General features: G+C 39.6%; 3 protein-coding genes across 3 annotated transcripts; 2 read left to right on the top strand and 1 right to left on the bottom strand.

Annotated features, from left to right (window-relative positions):
* The first annotated feature begins 7,946 nt into the window (after window positions 1-7,946).
* Window positions 7,947-10,259, top strand: LOC308106672 (large ribosomal subunit protein P2-like). The gene is made up of 5 exons (XM_080458551.1): window positions 7,947-8,007; window positions 8,550-8,673; window positions 8,989-9,037; window positions 9,760-9,855; window positions 10,134-10,259. The coding sequence occupies exons 2-5, from the start codon at window positions 8,551-8,553 to the stop codon at window positions 10,214-10,216; spliced, it is 351 nt and encodes a 116-aa protein (XP_080314677.1). The 5' UTR covers window positions 7,947-8,007; window position 8,550; the 3' UTR covers window positions 10,217-10,259.
* A 3,176-nt stretch (window positions 10,260-13,435) lies between these two features.
* fth1a (ferritin, heavy polypeptide 1a) lies at window positions 13,436-16,391 on the top strand. The gene is made up of 5 exons (XM_080458370.1): window positions 13,436-13,765; window positions 14,317-14,422; window positions 14,980-15,126; window positions 15,376-15,501; window positions 15,951-16,391. Exons 2-5 carry the CDS (start codon window positions 14,321-14,323, stop codon window positions 16,107-16,109), a joined length of 534 nt encoding a protein of 177 aa, XP_080314496.1. The 5' UTR covers window positions 13,436-13,765; window positions 14,317-14,320; the 3' UTR covers window positions 16,110-16,391.
* Window positions 16,392-17,656: 1,265 nt separating this feature from the next.
* Window positions 17,657-20,874, bottom strand: mcee (methylmalonyl CoA epimerase). The gene is made up of 3 exons (XM_080458371.1): window positions 20,816-20,874; window positions 19,216-19,553; window positions 17,657-17,999 (listed from the first exon to the last, which is right to left on the bottom strand). Exons 1-3 carry the CDS (start codon window positions 20,841-20,843, stop codon window positions 17,847-17,849), a joined length of 519 nt encoding a protein of 172 aa, XP_080314497.1. The 5' UTR covers window positions 20,844-20,874; the 3' UTR covers window positions 17,657-17,846.
* Between the last annotated feature and the right edge of the window lie 14 nt (window positions 20,875-20,888).

The raw sequence follows: 20,888 nt of genomic DNA, 5'->3' as shown, positions 1-20,888 counted from the left end.
TCCCATGGACTTATCAGTCTTGAATGTCCGGTGTACCTGCCTTTGAGTCAGTGGAAGCTTTTTACATGACGCTTTAAATGTCGCGAGAGAAAATCTGATTCAAGCAGAGCACATTGCCTGATTGTATTTAGTGAATGTGCTCCCTGTGACGTATCGCCCATTACAAAAACGCTGAATTGTGGGACAAAAACGAAACGACGCAAACACAAGCAGTGCTGCAAAAAAGTGAATGCAAATCAATTATCTATGCAAGGTCGTGTAGAAACTTTGAAAACAATCCACATTGGTGCAGAGTGGCTTTGAATTGACTGCGGAATGTTCCTATAAATGACTATTTTGATGTAACGTTAACATTTTTGAAACCAGTGCGCTGACCCGACACTTTGATCCAACATTTACCAAGTTTGCTACTGTAACACTTTTCATACTGACCACCGTCAATGAACCGCAGTGAAAATCTACACACTAACCTTGCTGTCAAACTGAACCCTGTCAGGGTGTCGCGGAAGAAACGGGCGTCAACACTTTGTTTTATGGCTCCCTATTCAGCATTTAAACGCAGCCTTGAACAGACTGATGTAGCTGTGAGCAGAACTAAATGCTTATTAATGTATTTGTCCAAAGCAGGCTGATGATGAGAACGCTGTTTATCAATTAACCTTAAACCACATCTATACAGGTGTGAGGCTGACGAACGTGAATAATGTCATTAAAGCTAAAAAGTATTAGAATCAAATTTATTGTAGGTGTAACACAGTTTGAATTAAAATGATGAAATAGGCTTTATGTGTAGCAGGTATAAGAGTGCGAGATTAAGGATGTGAAAACCTCCCACCTGCATGATAGTATGCTAAAGTTGTTAGTTTAATATTTCTCCCCCATGCTACACTTGAAAATGCTACATAGAGAGATGTAAAGTGACATGTTGCCCAGCAGACTGTGTGGTTAGTAATAGACCAAGACATAGGTTACTACGATGAGGAAACGTTAGCAGAGGAGCTGGGATGTATATAAAAGTCTTAATATACTGTATAGTTTATCCCTTCATTGTGTTTTATCCAACATTAGCGATCTGGAATCTCACATGGCTATCTATCACTACTCGCACGCGCACATATACACACACACACACACACACACACACACGTGTTTCGTGAATCAGGAAAACCTACAATGAGACTTGGTGTTGATATTGCACAGTCACACTCTCCACTGAATGTCACCGACCATCGTCTGACTAAGTTGCAAACTCTTTGTGACGTAACGCTTCAACTTTCTACCCGTTTTCTTGTCTGTACAATGGAATGGTCAATAGAGTATTTTTTATAATGGTTTTTCTTTTGATATTTTTCTCAATTTTTATAAGTGATTTTCCTAAAAAAAAAAAAAAAAGAAACAATATCGGGAATGATTGGTACTTCCATTTTCACTGTGTACCAGGGCCATATCGGCTCGGCCCCTCTGAGAAGCTCTCCTCCATCGGCGGCATCTTGTCCGAGGTCCGAACCGATTTCTTTTCTTTCTAAGACCCAAGACCAAACTTGCAACATTTGTGGGAATTTTGATAATGTTTGGAAATGTATTAGTCGGTGCTTATTTAAGAATTAATGCCTGTAGAGACTGTGTTGTGTTATTTTGTGTTTTCCTATTTGTTATCTAATTTTACTGTGTTACATGATGTGGAATGTAAAATGTTGTGACGTAGAACATAATCCTAGTTAGATTTAAAGCTCAATAAACTGCTCACATTTATGACTTTTAAACGTCTTCTTGAACTTCTTTTACACAAAACTTGTTTTGTTTAGGTATTTGCAATGAGAGTGTAAAACGTTCTTTTTTTTTTTTTTTTTTTTCACTCACGTTCACAGCCGAGCCACAAACACAAGACGTGAAATGTGCCAAATCCAAACGCAACTACGTGAAACAGAACAAGAAGATCAAAACTCCACAGATATTCTCATGTGTCGTTTCATCTATAAAGCTATTTTCAAAAGGATTCCCTTGATCAGACATTTATTAATATAGATAATAAACCTTTGTGCTCTTTAGTTGTGAAGATCCTGACACTGCCGTGCCTTTTGCCGGCCTGTGTAGTTTATATAATCTCGCTATGCTTTCGTAGGTTTTACTCCTGTTTCCAATCACACAGTCCAGAAGCTGGGTGAGACTGTGGAGGAAACCGTTTAGTATGATAATGAACCAATAATGAACAAATAGTTGAAGCTTTGGGCCGATCATGAATGTTTCCACGACTGATAACGGTTTTGCTTTGGTCATCTGGTGAGGGGCTTACTTTGAAACTACAAATTTCTGTTTTGGGATCCTTTTTAAAAGAAATATATATATATATAATCTAATAAACATAATCAAAGGCTTTCAAAGCATCATAAGGCATTTAAAAATTAATGAGCTATATCTCATAGTTATTCAAAAGACTTTTTTTCAGAGCACGCATGAAAGAGTTAAGTTTAGTTTTTAAAACTCTAGTTATCTGCGGAGTGAATCAACTTATTTAATCCATCCAGCGATACACTTTTTAGGACTTTTGACAGTATGATGGCCAGTAATCATCCGGGCTGCCAACATTCCCAGCTTCAGGCTTAATGACTGGCACCAGCAGAACAGACAGTGTGGAGACTGGTAACGAGCCACGGATCATAAAAAGCTGTAAAACAGATAGCAAAGAGAGAAACTACTCTCCCACTGCCATATTTAAAGCATTTACCAGTAATATAAACCACTTGTGCAGTTAAAAGGTTAAACAAAAAAAAAAAAATTGAATATGATTATAAGTGCATCTCTTGCTGTTGAAAAAAGGTTTTGCGCCAAACATTTACGACGTGTCTGTTCTTATTTAACGCAGTCTCCACTCCTCAAAATAAGAGTCACGTCTGACACACACACGCACAAATACAGGCGTACACAATACAGAGCCGTACTTACTGTCGGGGGGGAAATGAAACAAAATGTTGTCAGGAGTGACCCGAGAGTGAACTCTCGCACTCATCTGTTCAAACAATTTTCGGACCAAATCTGACACACTCCCCTGCTGACGTCATTCGCAGCATCCACACCAGGATTACTTTCCAGCACGGTGCTCTGTCTCTCACCGTCTGGACTTCGTAATTGAAAGGCAGGGGAGGGATGGAAACTTTGATTAAAGCATCGTGGCACTTTTTAGATAACCGCTGCAGCACAGTTGTGCTATTTTAGCCGTCAAATAACAGCCGACAAATGGCACACGCACTTTGCAACAGGGAGGAGCAACTCTGGTTGTTTTTGAGGGTCACGTCGTTTCATCTTCGCCCCCAGAGAGCCTGCTTGTGTTTTCTAGAGGAGGACAGTCTCTCGGCCGCGACCGAGAACTTCTACCACAAAGGTGCACGGCCGTACGGTGGTGTAGTGGGTAGCACTTGTACCTCACAGTGAGACGAGACTCAGTTTGAGCTTCATTCGTTCTCACTGAATTTCCTCCGACAGTCCAACATCGAGGTTGATTAATGACTCCTAATAGCTGGTCAGTGTGAATGTGAGTGTGTGGGACCGGTCTTGACTGGTGACCCGTCTTTGACCGGTCAGCTTGAATTGGCTCGATTTCTGTAGAACAATGTAGAACATTGATGGATGTATGGAACTTTATGTGTGTTAAATTATCAGTATTTTTATTTCACCTTAAAATGCATCTACCAATACATTGATTACAGAGTACAGTTAATATTTTCCTCACCTGTGTGTATTGATTTTTGGGGATTGGTTTGCAGTGTCACTTCAACACGTCAGTAAGTTTCTATCGACTTGTTCTGCCTACCTGTGTTACCGAACCTGAAAAAATAACTAATAACTTGAGTGAACCTATACCGAGTATAAAAGGCAAGAGAAAGGAGGAAGCATGACGATGTTGATGATCACTCAAAGTTTGAACCAAAATAAAAAAAATTCCTTGAACCCGAGGCTGAGACTGATTCTAGTGGGTATATATATATATATAACTGAGGAACCCACTTTTCTCTGCTAATCAGTTCAGGTAAATAACTTCTGTTGTTCTTCTTCTTGAGCTGATATCTCTCTGGTGCTTTGAGGAAGGGTAATGGAGGGGGAGTCTGCTTTTAACGTCTGTGTTATAACATGGCAGAGTGCTTGTATCTGGAACATGGCAAAGTGGGTTGACGTGTTAAAGTTGCGTTTTTTAGCCTATAAACAAGGCTTATATAGTCTATTTACTGTTGATTTGATGTGCAACGTGACAAGGGTTTTTATAGATTTTCTTTTGTTTGTGTTATATTAACCACTTGTGATGATAAATCACTGTCGTGTTTTATTCTTTTTCGTTTTGTAATCGGAGTGAAAGCTGAACATGAGCGTAAGCATATTAGAGTTGACACTGCTCTACACATTGCCAAGGTGATTAAACCTGAAGACCACTCGATGACGACATCCCTTCCACCCACTCCAGCCGACTATGAGCGAGTAAGGAGGTCATCCTGGACAGCTCGTGAGATCAGACAGTCGAGTGATTTAGGGTCCACGATTAACCCCCAACGCATGATTTTGGACTGTGGGAGCAAATCGGAGAATGTGCAAGGAAAACATGCAAACTCGCAGGCTGGAACCCAGGACCTTCATGCTGTAGAGGAGTACTAACCTCTTTGTCAGCAAATTCATTTTTCTCCTTTCACTCGCCGGCCCATGAGCCTTTTATCGCAGAGTGTAGTAGAAGGAAAAGCACAGGTGTTACTAATAATACTGATGATGACTTCACTCCAGTAATTATTGTCAGGCTGGAGTAATTAGTGCACCTGTGTTGGTGTTTACGTCCCCCGATCCCTGGTAACGTGTCCTCAATGTGGGGGACTTCCACGAATAAATACTGTTTTTTTTAATGCTACACTACTTTTTTTTTTTTTTTTTAATCACAATTAGAAAGCCTTTCCTTTGCTTTTACATCCATTAATGCTGTAAGAGGAGCTCGCTGTCCGGATCTCAGTGGTGAACCGGGGCTGTTTGCCTGGAATCAAACGGCGCACATGACAGCGATTCATTAGAGCTGGTGGTTCACACTCCAGCTTGAGACCACAGCACAGCTGCTGGTTTCTCGCGGCGTCGACGCCGTCCACCGCAGACTCTCTCGTGTGCGGAGGCTTCACTTGGTCTACTCTGGCAAGCAAAATCAATCACACCCAGGAGCGAGCAACAGCAGCAGCAGGAGGACGCGAGCAAGAAGCAGGAGGCCAAACAGGAGGCCAAACAGGATCAGGAGCCAAAGCAGCAACAGACGAGGAGAGAGAGCGAGAGAGAGAGAGAGAGAGAGAGAGAGAGAGAGAGAGAGAGAGAGAGAGAGAGAGAGAGAGAGCGAGAGAGAGAGAGAGAGAGAGGTCGAAAGCAAATCCATAAAAAGATGGGGACTTTGTGTGATGATAACATGTTGTGATCCAGGGTTGTTCTACAGTAATAGTAACCAGAGAACTGGGTTAAGCAGCCTGAATTACATTTGGCCTTTTGGAACCCACATTTGTTATTTTGGCATAGTAGGAATCTAATTTTCTTAATAAAAAAAAAAGAAAAGAAAGAGCAGGCTAAATGTAAATAAATTAAAGAGTGAAATAAAAATAAATAAGTAAATAATTATAGCCAACAGGTACTCCACGTCTCATTTAAAGGTGTTTTCCATATGTATCCCTGAATGTCATACATGGAAATGAGCACATTCACTAACGTTTTCGGTGAAACCTTTTTCCATAGTTCACGATTTATCAATAAAGGCATTCCAGTGCAGTCAAAACAAAAAGAAATGTCTTCCATTCTGTTTCAGAGACCTGGCAGTGTCCTTGGTTTGTTCTGCATGTTTTTGGTGTCTTTCACAGTCCAAACTTGATCTGTATATTGAAACCTGACTAATTTAGTTCTGAGTGTGTGTGTGTGTGTGTGTGTGTGTGTGTGTGTGTGTGTGTGTGTGTGTGTGTGTGTGTGTGTGTGTGTGTGTGTGTGTGTGTGTGTGTGTGTGTGTGTGTGTGTGTGTGTGTGTGTGTGTGTGTGTGTGCATGTGATTTTGAAGATTGTCCGTCTCTCAGTGATGGCCTTGTGATAACATGATGAAGGTCACCTCATAGATGCTTCAGCTCCTCAGCAGATGGAAGAAGTGAAGTAAAGTATGTGAAATTGATGTTTTACTGTAATCCTCTTTCATTATTTTTTGTACAGCCGGCAAAATATTGTCTACTGGAGGGAGATCCCGATTATTTTGTGCTGTAGGCTCTTTATCATGTATTTATAGCCTAGATATGTTTTTCTTTTTTTTAAATGCCACTCTATGTGGTGTTCTTCATTATTTATGTGTATCTTGCAACTCTGATGGTCACGGGTTCACTGATGATAAATTCATCTCTACACTCATGCTAAAACTTGAAGACAGGTCACCTGAATATGTGATATACTCACCTAAAATAACTTCTGGCATAAATACTTTGTGTGGGTTGTACTTTTCAATTATTTATAGTTGTGTTAAAGGAGAAATATAATATACATCAAGATTTGGTCTATTTTTGTAGTTCTCATAATCGTATTCTTCTATAATCTACTGACTGTTATGTCTGGGTGTTTTTGCAGGTCTTCAAGTAAAAGACATGTGAAGAAAATATGATTAACATTTTTGAGTGTAGGTCTTGTTGTAATCACTTAGCGCCCTCTATTGGCAGGTGTCCCCGGACACTTCACATAATCCTGCTCTGGGTTTTCAGAGGATTACACAGTTTTAAAAGTGGATCATAATTCGATAATGAATTTATATTCATACCGTGTTTACAATAAGATGCCTTTAAGGGGAAGCAGTGAGACTGTGGTGTAATTGCAGGGCCATGTTTTATGTTTAAAGAATGGGGTGCTAACCATTTGTAATGGAGGTTTAAAATAAGTCAAAGTAAATGTATCTATACAGCGCCGTTCAGACACAAGGTAAATTACAGTGCTTTACAAGGAAATAGAAATACATCAATACAAGGAGATTAAGAACCTTAACCTCAAATGATTAAAAAAAACATTCAAATAAAGCAATTTAGAAAAACATAAAAAGGAGAATAAATAAAGTTAAAGCTTTATTAAAGATTTATTAAAGTATTATTGATTATATTTATAATGGTAATATAATTACCATTATAAAGGTAATGAAATAAGTTTAATCTACCATTTAATGAAAAGCTTGAGCAAATAATCGTGTTTTAAGGCCTGCTTTAAAAGAAGTGAGCATATCAGCAGTCCTCAAGTGTTCAAGAAGTTTCTTCCACAGGTGAGGAGCATAAGAACTGAAACCTGCTTCACCTTGTCGGCTTATGACCCTGGGAACCCTTAATAAACCTCCTCCTGAAGACCTCAGGGGTCTGGATGTTTCCTATTCTACTAGTAAATCTGAGATGTATTGAAGTCCGAGATGGTTCAGAGTTTTATAGATGAGAAGTAAAATGTTGACGTCAACCCTGTGACACACAGGCAGCCAGTGAAGTGATTTAAGTTCAGTTTTTTTTTTATTGAGATCTGTAAAGTCACCTTTACAACAATTCAGCCGACAGATTTTTTTTTTATGTATGAACGAGTGTCTCTGAATCTTGTTCAGTTAGAAGAAATCCTTTAATTCTTATATTTTCAGACGGAACTAAGCTGATGTTGTTATTGTCTCAATGTGGTTATTGAATTTCAGGTCTGAGTCCATAATTATACCAAGATTTCTGCCTTGATTTCTTGTCTTGAGCGACACGGAGTCAAGTAAAGCTCTGACCTTTAACCTGTCAACTTTTGGTCGAAAAACAATGACCACCGTTGTTTCTTGGATAAATTGTAAAAGGTTCCGACACGTTTACTGCCACCGTCCTCCAGAGCAGTAGATGCTGTTTCACTTCCTCCGGCCTCGATTTGATGCTACAGAAGAAGAAAGTTTACTTCCGCCCCGTTCCTGTGACGTAACTTCCTTTCTTTCCGTGCTAACCACGAAGTGAACACGCGCTCCTCAGTCTGCTTCATGTGAGTGTCTTTTTAATTAATAAATACAGTAGCGATCGCCAGGAAAACAACTGTACTAACAACACAAATCAATAAAATAGCATTATTGGCCGCATATAAATACCAATGATGTCAAGTTTTGGTGATTTAATAGCTTTAGACAGACGCTTTAGCGCAGGCTAAGCTAGCCGGTGGGAGCGCGAGCGAACAACACGCCGCCACTCTGGAGTCAAACTCTTTATTCTTCCTGCAATATCGTTATACATTACATTTCGTTTGGCTTTTTTGACCCCCAAATTATGCTGACTTATCCATATGACTATGTTTACTATAATCTTTCTGTTTTATCAGATTTTATGTCACAAATGACTTGACATTTACGACTGTGGGGCCAAATCACGTTTACTAGTTGATCATCTTCATTGTTTATTTTCTGATCAGACTTATAAGAGCGACAGATTAAAATTTTCCATTTAAGTGATTGTTAAACACGAGAGAGTAGATACAACGTACATAAATTATTAGTTTTAATTATGAAGCCGTGTTTTATTTGTGGGTTTCAGAATGCGTTACGTTGCTGCTTACCTGCTCGCTTCCCTGGGTGGCAATGACAACCCTGCGGCCAAGGACATCAAGAAGATCCTGGAGAGTGTTGGTATTGAGGCTGATGACACTCGTCTGGAGAAGGTAAAGAGAAGTTCACTCTTGTCCTGCCTCATTGCATTTATGGCACATGTATCCGGTCCTTCTGATTGCGTTGAGGAGCCCCTTCTTGGGATTTTTTTTTGTACAAGTTTGATAACGTCAACATTAGATTAAGGTATGCTGCGACAGGGAGATGTCCAAAACATGCAGGGCGGTGGCCATTGACACCCTAATCTACAGCGTTGCAACTCTTTCCTGTTCAATCCATTGTTAAAACTGTGAATATGTGTGGGATGAATAAAGTCTTCACAACTGGACACTACCTTTTGATATAAATATACATGATTTCATTCTCAGGTGATCTCTGAGCTCCAGGGCAAGAATGTGAACGATGTGATTGCCAGTGGTGAGTTTAATATTCCTTTGTTTGTTTCTTTGTTTCTCATGATGTTTGTGCCTGCATGTTGTGATTGATGATTTTTACAATTTTATTGCCGAAATTGGCAACTGAAATGAAGTTACTTAAATGTTAAGATGCTGAGCCTTATTTTCCAAAATAAACAAAGAGATTATATTTGCGTCCTAGATGTGTTGTAGTGACCATTTACCACCAAGGTAGTGTCACAAATACTGCATTTAGTTTTTTTAAACCTTCAAACTATTAATTGTCTGTTTTTGCTTTATAAGTGTGGAAGTATCATTTATGGACAATGTCAATTAATTTGAAAAAACTGATATCCTCAATGCACCATGACAAAGCTTGTGTTTTGGCTCAAATAGGATCATACTCAAATTGATTGATGCTGAATTTGAGGCGACTATTTCTAAAGCTTAGTAAATATGGTTATTTGGATGTTGACGTTTAAAGGTTTAGACTCCTTGGCCATCATTAAGTAAAGCCAATGCCTTCATTTCAACCTTCATACCATTATGAATATATTGTTCAGTAAGTAAATCTTCAGTGAACTTGACTTGGGGAACAAAGTGAATTTGATCCAAAGCTTTCTATCAAACTAAATTGCCTGGTCAGCTGTAATAGTTGCTCAGTGTTGGTGACCCGTCTTGTTTCTGACTGCCGAGTGTGAATGTTCCCACTTGAGCTTTAACTTCTGCCAAATGTCTCCTCAGGTTATGGTAAGCTGGCCAGCATGCCAGCAGGTGGTGCCGTAGCCGTTGCCAGCTCTGCAGCTGTCAGCTCAGGTGGAGCCGCAGCTCCTGCTGCAGGTGAGAATTGCAACTTAGCACCTTGTTCATTGGCATCAGGACCACTTGGCACATCATGTAAACCTCAGACTTTACCTCCAGGTTATATGATTTATGCTCAAGTGTTCATGCAGGATTTTTTCGAGAAGACCTGATGTGGCAGATGTTGTCGATGCAGAGCACAATAACTGCGACATTTCAAGAAAATGCCAGGATTACTAATCTCAGTGACAAGAATGCAGTTTCATATCACCGTGGCGGCACCAGAAAATAACCCCAGGTGTTTTTTGGTTTTTCAGCTGCTGCTGAGGAGAAGAAGGAGGAGAAGAAAGAAGAATCCGAGGAGTCTGATGACGACATGGGATTCGGCCTGTTCGACTAAACTGTTCCAAAAAACGAATAAAATTTGTTTAAAAAAAACATCAGTTTTCATATGTATTCCAAGTTTATTTTGTTACTTTAGTGAACATAGTTCGATATATGATTTTAATGAAGCAGGTTTGCATATTTGAAACAGTTGAGTTAATTCGAACAAAATAAAAAACAAAGTTTTAAACTTGCTTGAAATGTTGAGAGGAATAAATTAAAGCTGGAAAGGTGCAGGTCATGTATGGATAATATCTTCAGTATTTAGCCCGAAGTGTTACAAATTTGTTTAAAACTACAATTTGCTTTATTCACAACTTAAAATATTTGTTGTTCTTGGGCTGGAGTGGCAGCAGATTAAGAGGGTAATTACATCAGAAATCCACTCAAATAGTTTGGCATAAATCCATCTGCACATTTGGACTTTCAGATGAGTAAACCTGCATTGCGAAGTCTTAAAAGTGTCATCTGTTACTTAAGTTTATCACTCATGATTCTTTGTGAGTTCAGAGAAACATTTAAATCTGGGTGAATGGAAAAAAAAACGTGAATAAAGTTTAAGTCTATTTCACCCCAGACATATTGAGAGTGTAGCCACATTGGCTGAGTAGATGGGTGATTAGAGCCTTTTCATAAATATCTAAATAGTGTATTCATGGAGAAAAGTGTAATTCTCTTTCATACACTTGACAGTATGTAAAACAGTATTTCACAGTGAGCAGTGTTCCAACTATATTTGTAATCAAGTTTCTTCTCTAAACCAGTCTGAGTAAACTTTTTGATGCTTTAATAAGTCAATTGAATTTTTGAAAGACATCATAGCCCGTGTATAAATATATAATTCAGCTTTTGTTCGGACACAAGTCCTGATAAGATCAAAGGTCTTTTTTTAAGGCCTGGTGAATACAGTAATAAACAACAGAGCATATTCATGAGAAACCGCCACATTCAAACATTGAAACTTGATTATATAAAACAGCTCAACAGAAAATATGTATGACACAAGAGTTTTGGAGAAGTTGTGCTCATTTGGAGGTTAAGCATGTGACCCTGAGCCTCAAACTTTAATATTCTGATACAGTTATAAAAACTGAAGTGATCGTTTCTAAGGTTACAATGAACTGAGGTCAGACCAGAGGAACGAAACAGTTTCGATGTTCCTCTTTAAGATGTTGGCTTATGGAGAGATTTCCCAAATCATTTCTTGGTGTTGTAACTATTTTCTGTCATGTGTTTCTGTGTTGTTTTGTAGGTATTTTGGGGAAAGTTAAACTGACTAAACCCTTTTTTCTTTAATGGCTGATGGTGGATGGAAGGCTTCTAAAGGTTATACCTCCTCAGCCTCCAAAACCTTAAAAATGAGCAGATCAAAACAAAAGTTCACCCAGCCTTTTTCTCCTATTTGAAAATGCTGATATCAAACTATGTCAGCAATTCTTTCTGTACATTTACTCAGATGTCAAAGTCAGCTATCAAATGCAGTTCGATGACTTCACTTCCTGATGTGTCACGCGACCCTTCAGGAAGCTGCTGGTGCCGTCATATAGAATTTCCCAACAGCAGTAATTCCTGGGATTTCACAATGCGTGTTCTAAGTGCAATTCTAAGCAGACTAGACGTGACAGATGGAGGAGGCAGGTGGGATTGTGCCATGACCTCTTGGACGCTTTAAAAGCTTGAGGAAGGAGCGTCTTCAAAACACAGACCGTGTTTAGTGTGTTAAAAATAAAGAACTAATGAAATATACGGGACTTGTGGATAGTGCTAAAGCCCAATACACTATATGTTGTATTAATACAATGATATTTTTGCAGGAACTTTGGAGAGTAAACCGTTCAGTTATCCTATTGAGGTGTTGACAAGGTCCTGACTGCCTGGACTAATAACTACCTCACCAGCAGTTGTAGTATGTGAGGATTCACAGCTGCTGACGTGGTCAGCAGTTCACAGTGTCAGGAGACAATGATCCTGAGTACCAAGAAGACATCACTTCCTTTCTGGACTGGTGTGATAAGAACCACCTCAGAATAGCATTCTGTGACACAAAAGCTTTTCACGGGGCTTGGACATTGATACTCTGGACACGCATGCTCTCAAATGTGTTCACCAAAACAATAAAAACTACCTGGACCGATGACACAGGCACCCTGTATGAGAACGGTCTATGTCTTTCACTTTACAGGAGTCTGTTAAATACATTCTGTGTTGACATCAGTGATGTTGTCCATAGTGGTCTGTTGGTGTTTAAGACAGGAACAGAAGGAAATTGACAGAGACAGAAAGGGCCTTGGTTATAAAACAAAGTTATGTCCGACCAAGAGTCAATGAATCGAGGATAGATATTAGCTAAACTGAGTGCAGTCATAGACAACATCTGTCACCAAATCTAAGACACTGGCAAAGCACAGCAGCCTGCACGCAAGATGCTACTGGAGTTCATTGAAATCTGCTGCAATGACACAACACTGGATCAGCTTAATTACTGACTTAATTATTTTTTGGGTGTAAATACTGTGTATATTATATCAAAATATTCCATTGTGAATCGATTATCACTGTAAAAACTGTCAGTATCAGCATGATGTTTGCCCTTCTCTAGATTTGATACGCTTCCCTATATCTGATACTCTTCCCCATATCTGATTTCCTTCCTGCATTGATCAGACTGCTGTAAAGACTTCAGTTTCTTATTTTATCTTATCTTGAACCAGTCTAACAATACTGATTGCAAAATTATTTATATATGGATAGATTTTTTTTATCAGCATTTTATTCTTTGTTAGAATTTAAAAGATATATGGCATCTTAATTTGTTTACTTCTTAATCTGTCTACTTTAAGAATTTTAAAACTAATATTGAGATTTTTTTTTAATAAAATAAGAATTGCCTCTATTTATCTCACAGTGGAGCGTTATCAGCAGTACACACAGAGATAGATACATACCAAATAGAAACATTTACACATAAAAACTGTGCAAACATAAAAATAAAAATACAGACATAAAAAAGTAGCGCATTCACCAAAAAAATAAAATACATTAAAAAAAGTCCGGGTATAAAAATAATTAACAGTGCAAATGCAAAATACAATGATATAATAAATATACTACTTTAACTCAGTAGCAACATTTGTCAAATGTTTATTTTATATTATTTTTTTAAATGTGCTGTTTGAACGAGAAAAAGAGATATTAATGATTAAAATACGTAAAATACGTTTTGTTAGACACGCCCATTCGTTGAGTGACGTCACATCTTGTATTTATTGACGCCGAGGCCGCGCTCTTCGTCATACTGTGTCGCTCTCGGACGGTGAAGGTTACCTGCTTCAACAGTGCTTGAACGGCAACCTTTCGACTGTCTCCTAACTCCACAGCACGCGGGCAGTCGCTTTGATCACTCAGCTTTCCGTCGACGACTTCAACTTCGTTCTTCAGTTAAACCGTCAGCTTGCGGAAGCCACACCGACACGCAATTCGCTTCCAGGCTAACTGTTTGTTTTGCTAACGACACCGTGAGCCAGCAGCTGCGACCTCATTACAAGATCCTGCCGCTGATTATCAGGTAAGAATCCACCCGATAACTTCAAGTGCGTGTAATTAATCGACGTTAACGCTGGCCTTGTATTATACAAGGCCAGCGTTAACGTTTAGCAGACGGACATGTTAGCTGTTGTTTATCACCTTGCCGCCGTGCGCGTGTGGCCTTGACGCAGTTGGCTCTCTACGCTGCGCGAGTTGTTTTTCTTCTCTGCTCAAGAAATGCATCACAAACAAAACGTTAGTGTATACAAAAGGCCTCAACTTTTGGTGACCGCTTGTCTTTTTTTTGTATGTGACCCATTTTTGTCTTGCGCAATCAATTTAATGTTTTCAAGAAAGAAATTGAGCTGAATTATTCATTGGGTGTCATGTCTATGACATGTATTCATCTCATAAATCGATCATGGTCATCTCAGAAGATGAGAATAGGTTAAAAGGTATCCAGAGTAATCGATAGCCCCTCAATGACGTGATCTGGTTGCTGGAGTTTAAATCGTTATTCACTGCACAATCACATTTTATGTAATGAACCAGTTTGTCAACGATATCACAGCAGTGTTTTGTCCGTTTCAGAACCATGAGTTCCCAAGTGAGACAAAACTTCCATCAGGACTGTGAGGCTGCAATCAACAGGCAGATCAACCTGGAGCTGTATGCATCCTACGTCTACTTGTCTATGGTAAGAATCCAGTATGTGGGCAGAGATGTGATGAGGCAGCAAAGTCCAGAGTGAACAAATCTGGCAAATTCCCATACAGGAAGAAGTGGTTGGAGGAATGGGGAAATGTCTGCCTATTATGTGTTTCACTTCTTTTTTTGGCAAAGTGATTGCAAGTCTCTGGAATTGTCTTTGTTATATAACAGTTCTGAGTGCCAGGAGAAAGCATGTGGGAAGTATGAATGAGCTTGTAAAGCAACAAATTACCAGTGATACTAAAGTGCCCACTGGAGTAGTTGGTTCTAAAACTGCTGTTCACTCATTCCTATGTTTCACTTAAAGTAATTATGGTGTGGCTGGTTATTGAAATGCAGGTTTGGAGTTTCCATTGCGATTATCTGAGGACGGAAAACATAACCTCATTTTGAAAAATATGCACGTCATAAGTTAAGCCCAGTGACCTCACACACACCTTGTCAGTTAAGGATTGGGCATTTTGCATCTCTGCCCCTTTTGCTTTTGCTTGATGGGACATTGATTAATTTTGAAAGCATTGTTTCCTCATTTCTTTCTCTCAGGGATACTACTTTGACCGGGACGACCAAGCATTGCACAACTTTGCCAAGTTTTTCCGTAATCAGTCCCATGAGGAACGTGAACATGCTGAAAAGCTGATGAAACTGCAGAACCAGAGGGGAGGAAGGATCTTCCTCCAGGATGTCAAGGTATGAGCTTTGTGACAAATGTTTGAACTCTGGGTGCCATACCATTTGTCCCAGGCTGGCGTCAAAACTGGGAGGGTGGTGCCAGGTTGAAAAGATATGGTGGGTGTGCGTGTGCTGTTTCTTATCTGTTGCTGACACTCGTCTACAACCCCTGCAGCACATGTGAAACGTTAAACTGTAAACCAGTCCCGAGTCTTGTGGTCCAGTCTGATTATCTCACTGCTTTTTCTGACCTGCTTTGTCTTACAGAAGCCCGACCGGGATGAGTGGGGCAGCGGTGTGGAGGCTCTTGAATGTGCGCTGCAGCTTGAGAAGAGTGTGAACCAGTCGCTGCTGGATCTGCACAAACTCTGCTCAGATCACAATGACCCACATGTGAGTGTGAACCTCAAAAGCAAACCAGTTGAGATAGTTTCATGTAGTTGTGAAGCAGAGTAAGAGTATTCTGGGGGCTTTAGGCGTCCCCCCCTTTTTTCTTTATAAATGACTGAATTCTAAGCTCTGCCCTTTTGCCTTGCAGTTTTTTTTTTTTTTTTTCACTAAAGACAATTTATGCTAGTTTGTCTTCTGTGGCAGATTAAATACTAATCTTAAGTAGAAATCTTCTCGAGGGGTTTCACAGCCAAAATACAGACATCTGGGTATTTTCTGACTAGTTGTTTTCAATACTTTTGCCACACATCTCACTCAGTTCTACTTAATAGTGTTTAGGAAAACGGTGTCAGACTTCAACAGCCTTTTGAATCAAGATTATAAAATAACTAGCAGTGTGGTTATATTAAGTACTCCCAATTGACTGAGCTCTTGTGTCTTTTTTTTTTTAGTTGTGTGACTTCATTGAGACCCACTACCTGGATGAGCAGATCAAGTCCATCAAAGAACTGGGAGACTGGGTGACCAACCTCCACAAGATGGGCGCTCCTCAGAACGGCATGGCAGAGTACCTGTTCGACAAACATACCCTGGGCAAAGAAAGCAGCTAAATCCCTCCACAAGCTTCTATATGTGTATGCGTCTTGCTTTGAAATGTTTTGAGAATATAAAGCCATCCGCATGATCCCGGCCAGTTATTTTGACTTTGTTTGATCAGTTGGCCGTCTTCACATTACACGAGGATAAAGCCTTGTTGGTCGTTGAATTTAAAGCTCACCCTTCCATCTTGCACTTCTCTCTATTAGCTATGCTTTTGTTTTCACTACATATTAAGCTGTGCTTGATACCAGGAGTTGATCAGACCAAATAAAACTGAACCCTCTGGATTCTGACTTCTGTGGTTTCGTCCATCTGTTTTCAAAACTGCTTTGGTCTATATTGAGAAACGGGACTGGGACGTATAAAAACTCAGTTACACTTCCCTTTTAAGGAGAAAACACAACTTGGCTGATAGTGAAACTGTCTTACGCATCTATTTTTATTTGTGCATCTGGTTTTTGAAGGTGAAAGCACGGCACAGAAATCACTGTTTGCCCAAGTGTTTAACATAATGACAGTTTTTACTCAAAGCCCACAGTCTTTGGAAAATGGTGACGGAACATCCTTAATAAGCGGCTTGATGGAGAACTAATCCGTGAGTCTTAACTTTGTAGACTGTTTTGATGTCAAATGTTTACAAAGACGAGCTTTTAAAGCTGCATAGATTGTTTCCCAGATGGCTCAAGAGGTATGTAAAAAGGAATTTCTAGGTTCTACTGACTTCCCTCCAGTGGTGATGTTAAATTAGAAATAATCCATACAGCTTCATGCAAAGAGGTGTTCTGCAGCTGACTCAAGGGGTAAGCAGGGTGAAACTCAGACATTCACGGACTAAATGTGTGCCCAGGGAGAACATGGAAACTATGGAAAGGCCTTTATTACCATTGAAAATTCCTTGAACTGGAATTTTGCATTCACTGAAGTCTGGGAAACCTGAATCTGCTTTAGCAAAAGTACACTGGCAACAGTATAAAGAGCTGTGATTAATATATTGACAATCTCAGTTCTTTACAAAGTACTAAAGATTTGGGTTTCTGGATAATGGAGGAGTTTGAATCATCTGAGACCACGAAATAATGAAAATATAGTATAAATGATCTAAAAACCGGTTTGCTTTTGTAGAGTGTCCTGACTGCTGCTTCTAGGCCCACTACCAGAGGAGGTAAGAGGACAGCCTCATTAGTAATTTACAACTATGAATTTAACTTGTTAAAAATACTGTTTCTCAGAAACTACTTAGTTACATTTGACCATAGCAGTCAATTTACCTTTATACTGACTTTCAAGGCACATTTCTCAAAGCAAATAAGATTTAGTCTTGCAAAACCTGTCATCTAAACAAATACACAATCTCCTTTAAAGGAATAGAGTTCTTTCATTAAAGCTTTGTTTTTCAAATTGTCAGAGGACTTTAAGTCTTCACAAAAGTAGCAGTAGCCAAAATTATTGCTCAACTGTAGTGACGCAAGTAATTTATACATTTGTTTGAGAAATCACATCAAATTGAACTCATATTCAAACAGACATTGATTGGAAAGTCAATAAATGCTCACAGGCGTACACTCTATACAATCTATGAGAAAAACACATCCCATTCAAATTTATTTCCCAGATGAAATAATCAAAACATTGACACAAAGCTGCAGAAACATTTTGTTTTAAATGAGAGAACTGATCAGAGCAACGATCAGCACTGAGTGGATCACGAGCAAGCTGTGGAAGACAGGAACATGTTCCAACAGTCACGTTCAGGCCTCTTCAAGCTCCACCAGCACACCGTCACAGTCTTTAGGATGAAGAAACATGACCGGTTTCCCATGAGCACCTATTCTGGGCTCCGCTGAGAGAGTCCGGATGTTCTTGGCTTTCAGGTCAGAAATCGCAGCGGTTATGTCGTCCACCTGCAACCCAGAGAAAAACCTGGTCAATTATTCACCTGAGTTCAGTCAGTTAGTTCGTTGCACAATCTGGACTGTAAAGAAACGTTGCTGTGTCACCGGATTGCGTCCAATGCACAGGAAAGCCTGGCTGTTTCTAGTACAGTGTGAATACATTGAAGCATATTCTGAAGCAGCCCTGTGCCCAGCAGCAAACCATGTTAAGGTTTGGAATAATGTTAAGATTGATGGCTACTGGAGTTTTGCAGCAAACAACATCAAAACCTTTTTTTACACAGGTTCACCTTTTAATTCACTCATCTTGACATTGCTTGGAAACAATTCCAAATTAGTATGAGGAAGGCAAGAATTCAAAGGACCGTTTCAGTCTCAGGGGAAATTAAGACATGAGGTCCACTGTCAGAAAAATATAGGACTGACATACACACAGGCATATCGTAAGTCCAATGACATCCAAGTGCAGAAGCTATCTAAAAATGAACATGTACCATTACATGGATATTGGAACACATTAGTATTCCTGAAGACAAAAAAAGTGAGACGGATCTAAACCACAACTTTATGGTGTCTTGCATAAAACTTCTGCCTATTCAGGCAAACAAGGTCACATGATCCATGCAGGAACCCACAGGACAACAAACACGGGAGCAAAGTTTCAAAATTTGGAGTTGAAAACATCTTATATTTATACTGACAAAGTCAATAATCCATATGTTGCTTTAGTCAAATTGCATATATATGAATGGACTAAAAACTACCAAAAAACCATGTTAAATCAAAGAAATGTGTCGGAATATGTTAATTATATTTTAGAAGTGACCTTATTGTCACATATGCAAGTTTATCTATTTATTTATCTGTCACACACATTTTTTTGTAAGAGTTTTGATACTGCTTTGGTTTTTGTCTGTAAGAAATACAAATATGGAACATTAGGAAGGGCACAACGTCTATGCACTACCTCACTTAGACAGTATCCATGCAGCACACATTGTAATATAGTAGAAAAAGCACAAGTACAAACTAGATTATTACAAAAATAAAGTATAGCATTTTGACTCAGTCAGACCGACAGATTGTGCATGAAGACTCATAGACATGTATCAACAAAGTGAAACCAATTATCAATGTGATTATTAACATGACTCACCTGCATTATCAAATAAAGTGCTGCACTGTCATGGCTTCATAAAGGTGTCACTCATCAGAGCTGTCTCACCTCAATGCAGATGTGGTGCATCCCTCCAGACTTGTTCTTCTGTAAGAAGCCAGATATGGGGCTCTTCTCCCCCAGAGGATGGAGCAGCTCCAGCTTAGTGTTTCCCAGCTCTACAAACACTGTGTAGACACCATGTTCAGGCAGGGGCACTTTGTCGCTCACCGTGGCCCCCAGTACGTCTCGGTACAGAGCTGTAGCCTTCTCTATATCAGGAACAGCAATGGCAATATGGTTGAGCCTCCCCAGTTTCCACACCGACCCGGGAACACCCTGATGAAGCACTGCAGTTGTTGAATGTGCCCTCACAAGTGAGACGCGAGAGGATCTGGAAAGGCCGGCTGAGAGATAAACAAATCAAAATACAGATGAGCTGAAGGTGCACTAGTACAGTGTATCATCAGTAACAACAAATACAACTATCAAAAACACTCTTAGTGTTCGAACAATGTCTAGATGTTGTCGATATGCATGTGGGGGTTTTCTCGTGGTACTCTGGCTCTCTCCCACCATCAAAGCACTGCCTCCGAGTATGAAATAAATGGTACCCAATGGCTTATACTTAGTATCTACCATTACCTGATGACTGAGAACAAACTCGAGGCCACACGCTGATGCAGCGGTAGTGCTCTTGTATCACAACGAGAAGGTCGGGGTTCAAATACCGGCTGGGCCATTCTGCCTGGAATTTGCATGTTCTCCCCACATGTGCATGGGTTTCTTCCCACCGTTCAAAAGCATGCATGCAAGGTTAATCTTTGACCCTAATTTGCCTCTCGGTGTGAATAAGTGTGTGTGGCTATCTGTCTCTGTGTGTTTGTCTTCTGATGGACTGGTGTCCAGGGTGTAACCTGCCCTCGCCCAGTTAGCTGGGATGGGCTCCAGCTCCCCACGACCCTGCACAGTAATAAGCAGTATAGAAGATGGATGGGAACATGCTCGATGCTAAAGTGGGTCTTTGTACCATCTTGTAGAACAAACTGGTACTACATATGACCAGTGCAATTTCATGTGGCAAAATACGCATATATGTACACTGACACTTCTATATTTAATTTTACATTTTGTTGTTGTTTTTTTTTACACACAAACTAAAAGGTTTGACACGTCATATCTGACTGCATCACTCTATTAAACCATTTAGTAAATGCAAACATTACAGACACAATGAACATAACTTTGAGGCCCTGTGTAGTCTCTACTAGTATAAAAAGTCTGTTTATCTGAACCTTGTTTTGTTGAGTTGCATTTAACCAGCGACACACATAAGGGAGATTGTATCTCTGATCAAATGCAAAATTGGTAAATCCTTCTCATTAGTTTGACCACCAGTTCAACACATCTTTTACATTAGGTAATTGAAAATGTAAAAAAAAAAACCTCTAATCATTAAAATGATTTTGCATCGCTGTTTTAAACTAAGTTTGAAAAGTCACAACACAGACGGGATGTAACATAACATTTTTGTACACATTCTGTTCTTCGGACCTGCACAAGGTAAATACAGGTAAATCAAATGAGGCTATAAATAAATTAATGACAGACAAATATAAAGTGTTAAAGCGCTGATTTTGTAGTTAAACAACGATCGACGCCAACAAACCTGCAACCTTCAGCAATACGGACGCCATGTTCGTATGTCGGAACCAATCTGCTGCTGCGACGAGTTTCCAGAG

This window comes from Lipophrys pholis, assembly GCF_963383615.2.
Source record: "Lipophrys pholis genome assembly, chromosome: 2".
Classification (NCBI taxonomy): domain Eukaryota; kingdom Metazoa; phylum Chordata; class Actinopteri; order Blenniiformes; family Blenniidae; genus Lipophrys; species Lipophrys pholis.
This window is presented reverse-complemented; position numbering and strand designations above follow the sequence as displayed.

What these genes read in the sequence shown, in the direction of transcription:
- LOC308106672 (XM_080458551.1), top strand. Translation starts at nt 8,551, where the DNA reads ATGCGTTACGTTGCTGCTTACCTGCTCGCTTCCCTGGGTGGCAATGAC. An exon ending in ATGACACTCGTCTGGAGAAG is followed by an intron (nt 8,674 to 8,988) that starts GTAAAGAGAAGT and finishes TTTCATTCTCAG; the next exon opens with GTGATCTCTGAGCTCCAGGG. An exon ending in GAACGATGTGATTGCCAGTG is followed by an intron (nt 9,038 to 9,759) that starts GTGAGTTTAATA and finishes ATGTCTCCTCAG; the next exon opens with GTTATGGTAAGCTGGCCAGC.
- fth1a (XM_080458370.1), top strand. Translation starts at nt 14,321, where the DNA reads ATGAGTTCCCAAGTGAGACAAAACTTCCATCAGGACTGTGAGGCTGCA. An exon ending in CCTACGTCTACTTGTCTATG is followed by an intron (nt 14,423 to 14,979) that starts GTAAGAATCCAG and finishes TCTTTCTCTCAG; the next exon opens with GGATACTACTTTGACCGGGA. An exon ending in CAGATCACAATGACCCACAT is followed by an intron (nt 15,502 to 15,950) that starts GTGAGTGTGAAC and finishes TTTTTTTTTTAG; the next exon opens with TTGTGTGACTTCATTGAGAC.
- mcee (XM_080458371.1), bottom strand. Translation starts at nt 20,843, where the DNA reads ATGGCGTCCGTATTGCTGAAGGTTGCAG. An exon ending in CGTATTGCTGAAGGTTGCAG is followed by an intron (nt 19,554 to 20,815) that starts GTTTGTTGGCGT and finishes TTTATCTCTCAG; the next exon opens with CCGGCCTTTCCAGATCCTCT. An exon ending in TGCACCACATCTGCATTGAG is followed by an intron (nt 18,000 to 19,215) that starts GTGAGACAGCTC and finishes TCTGGGTTGCAG; the next exon opens with GTGGACGACATAACCGCTGC.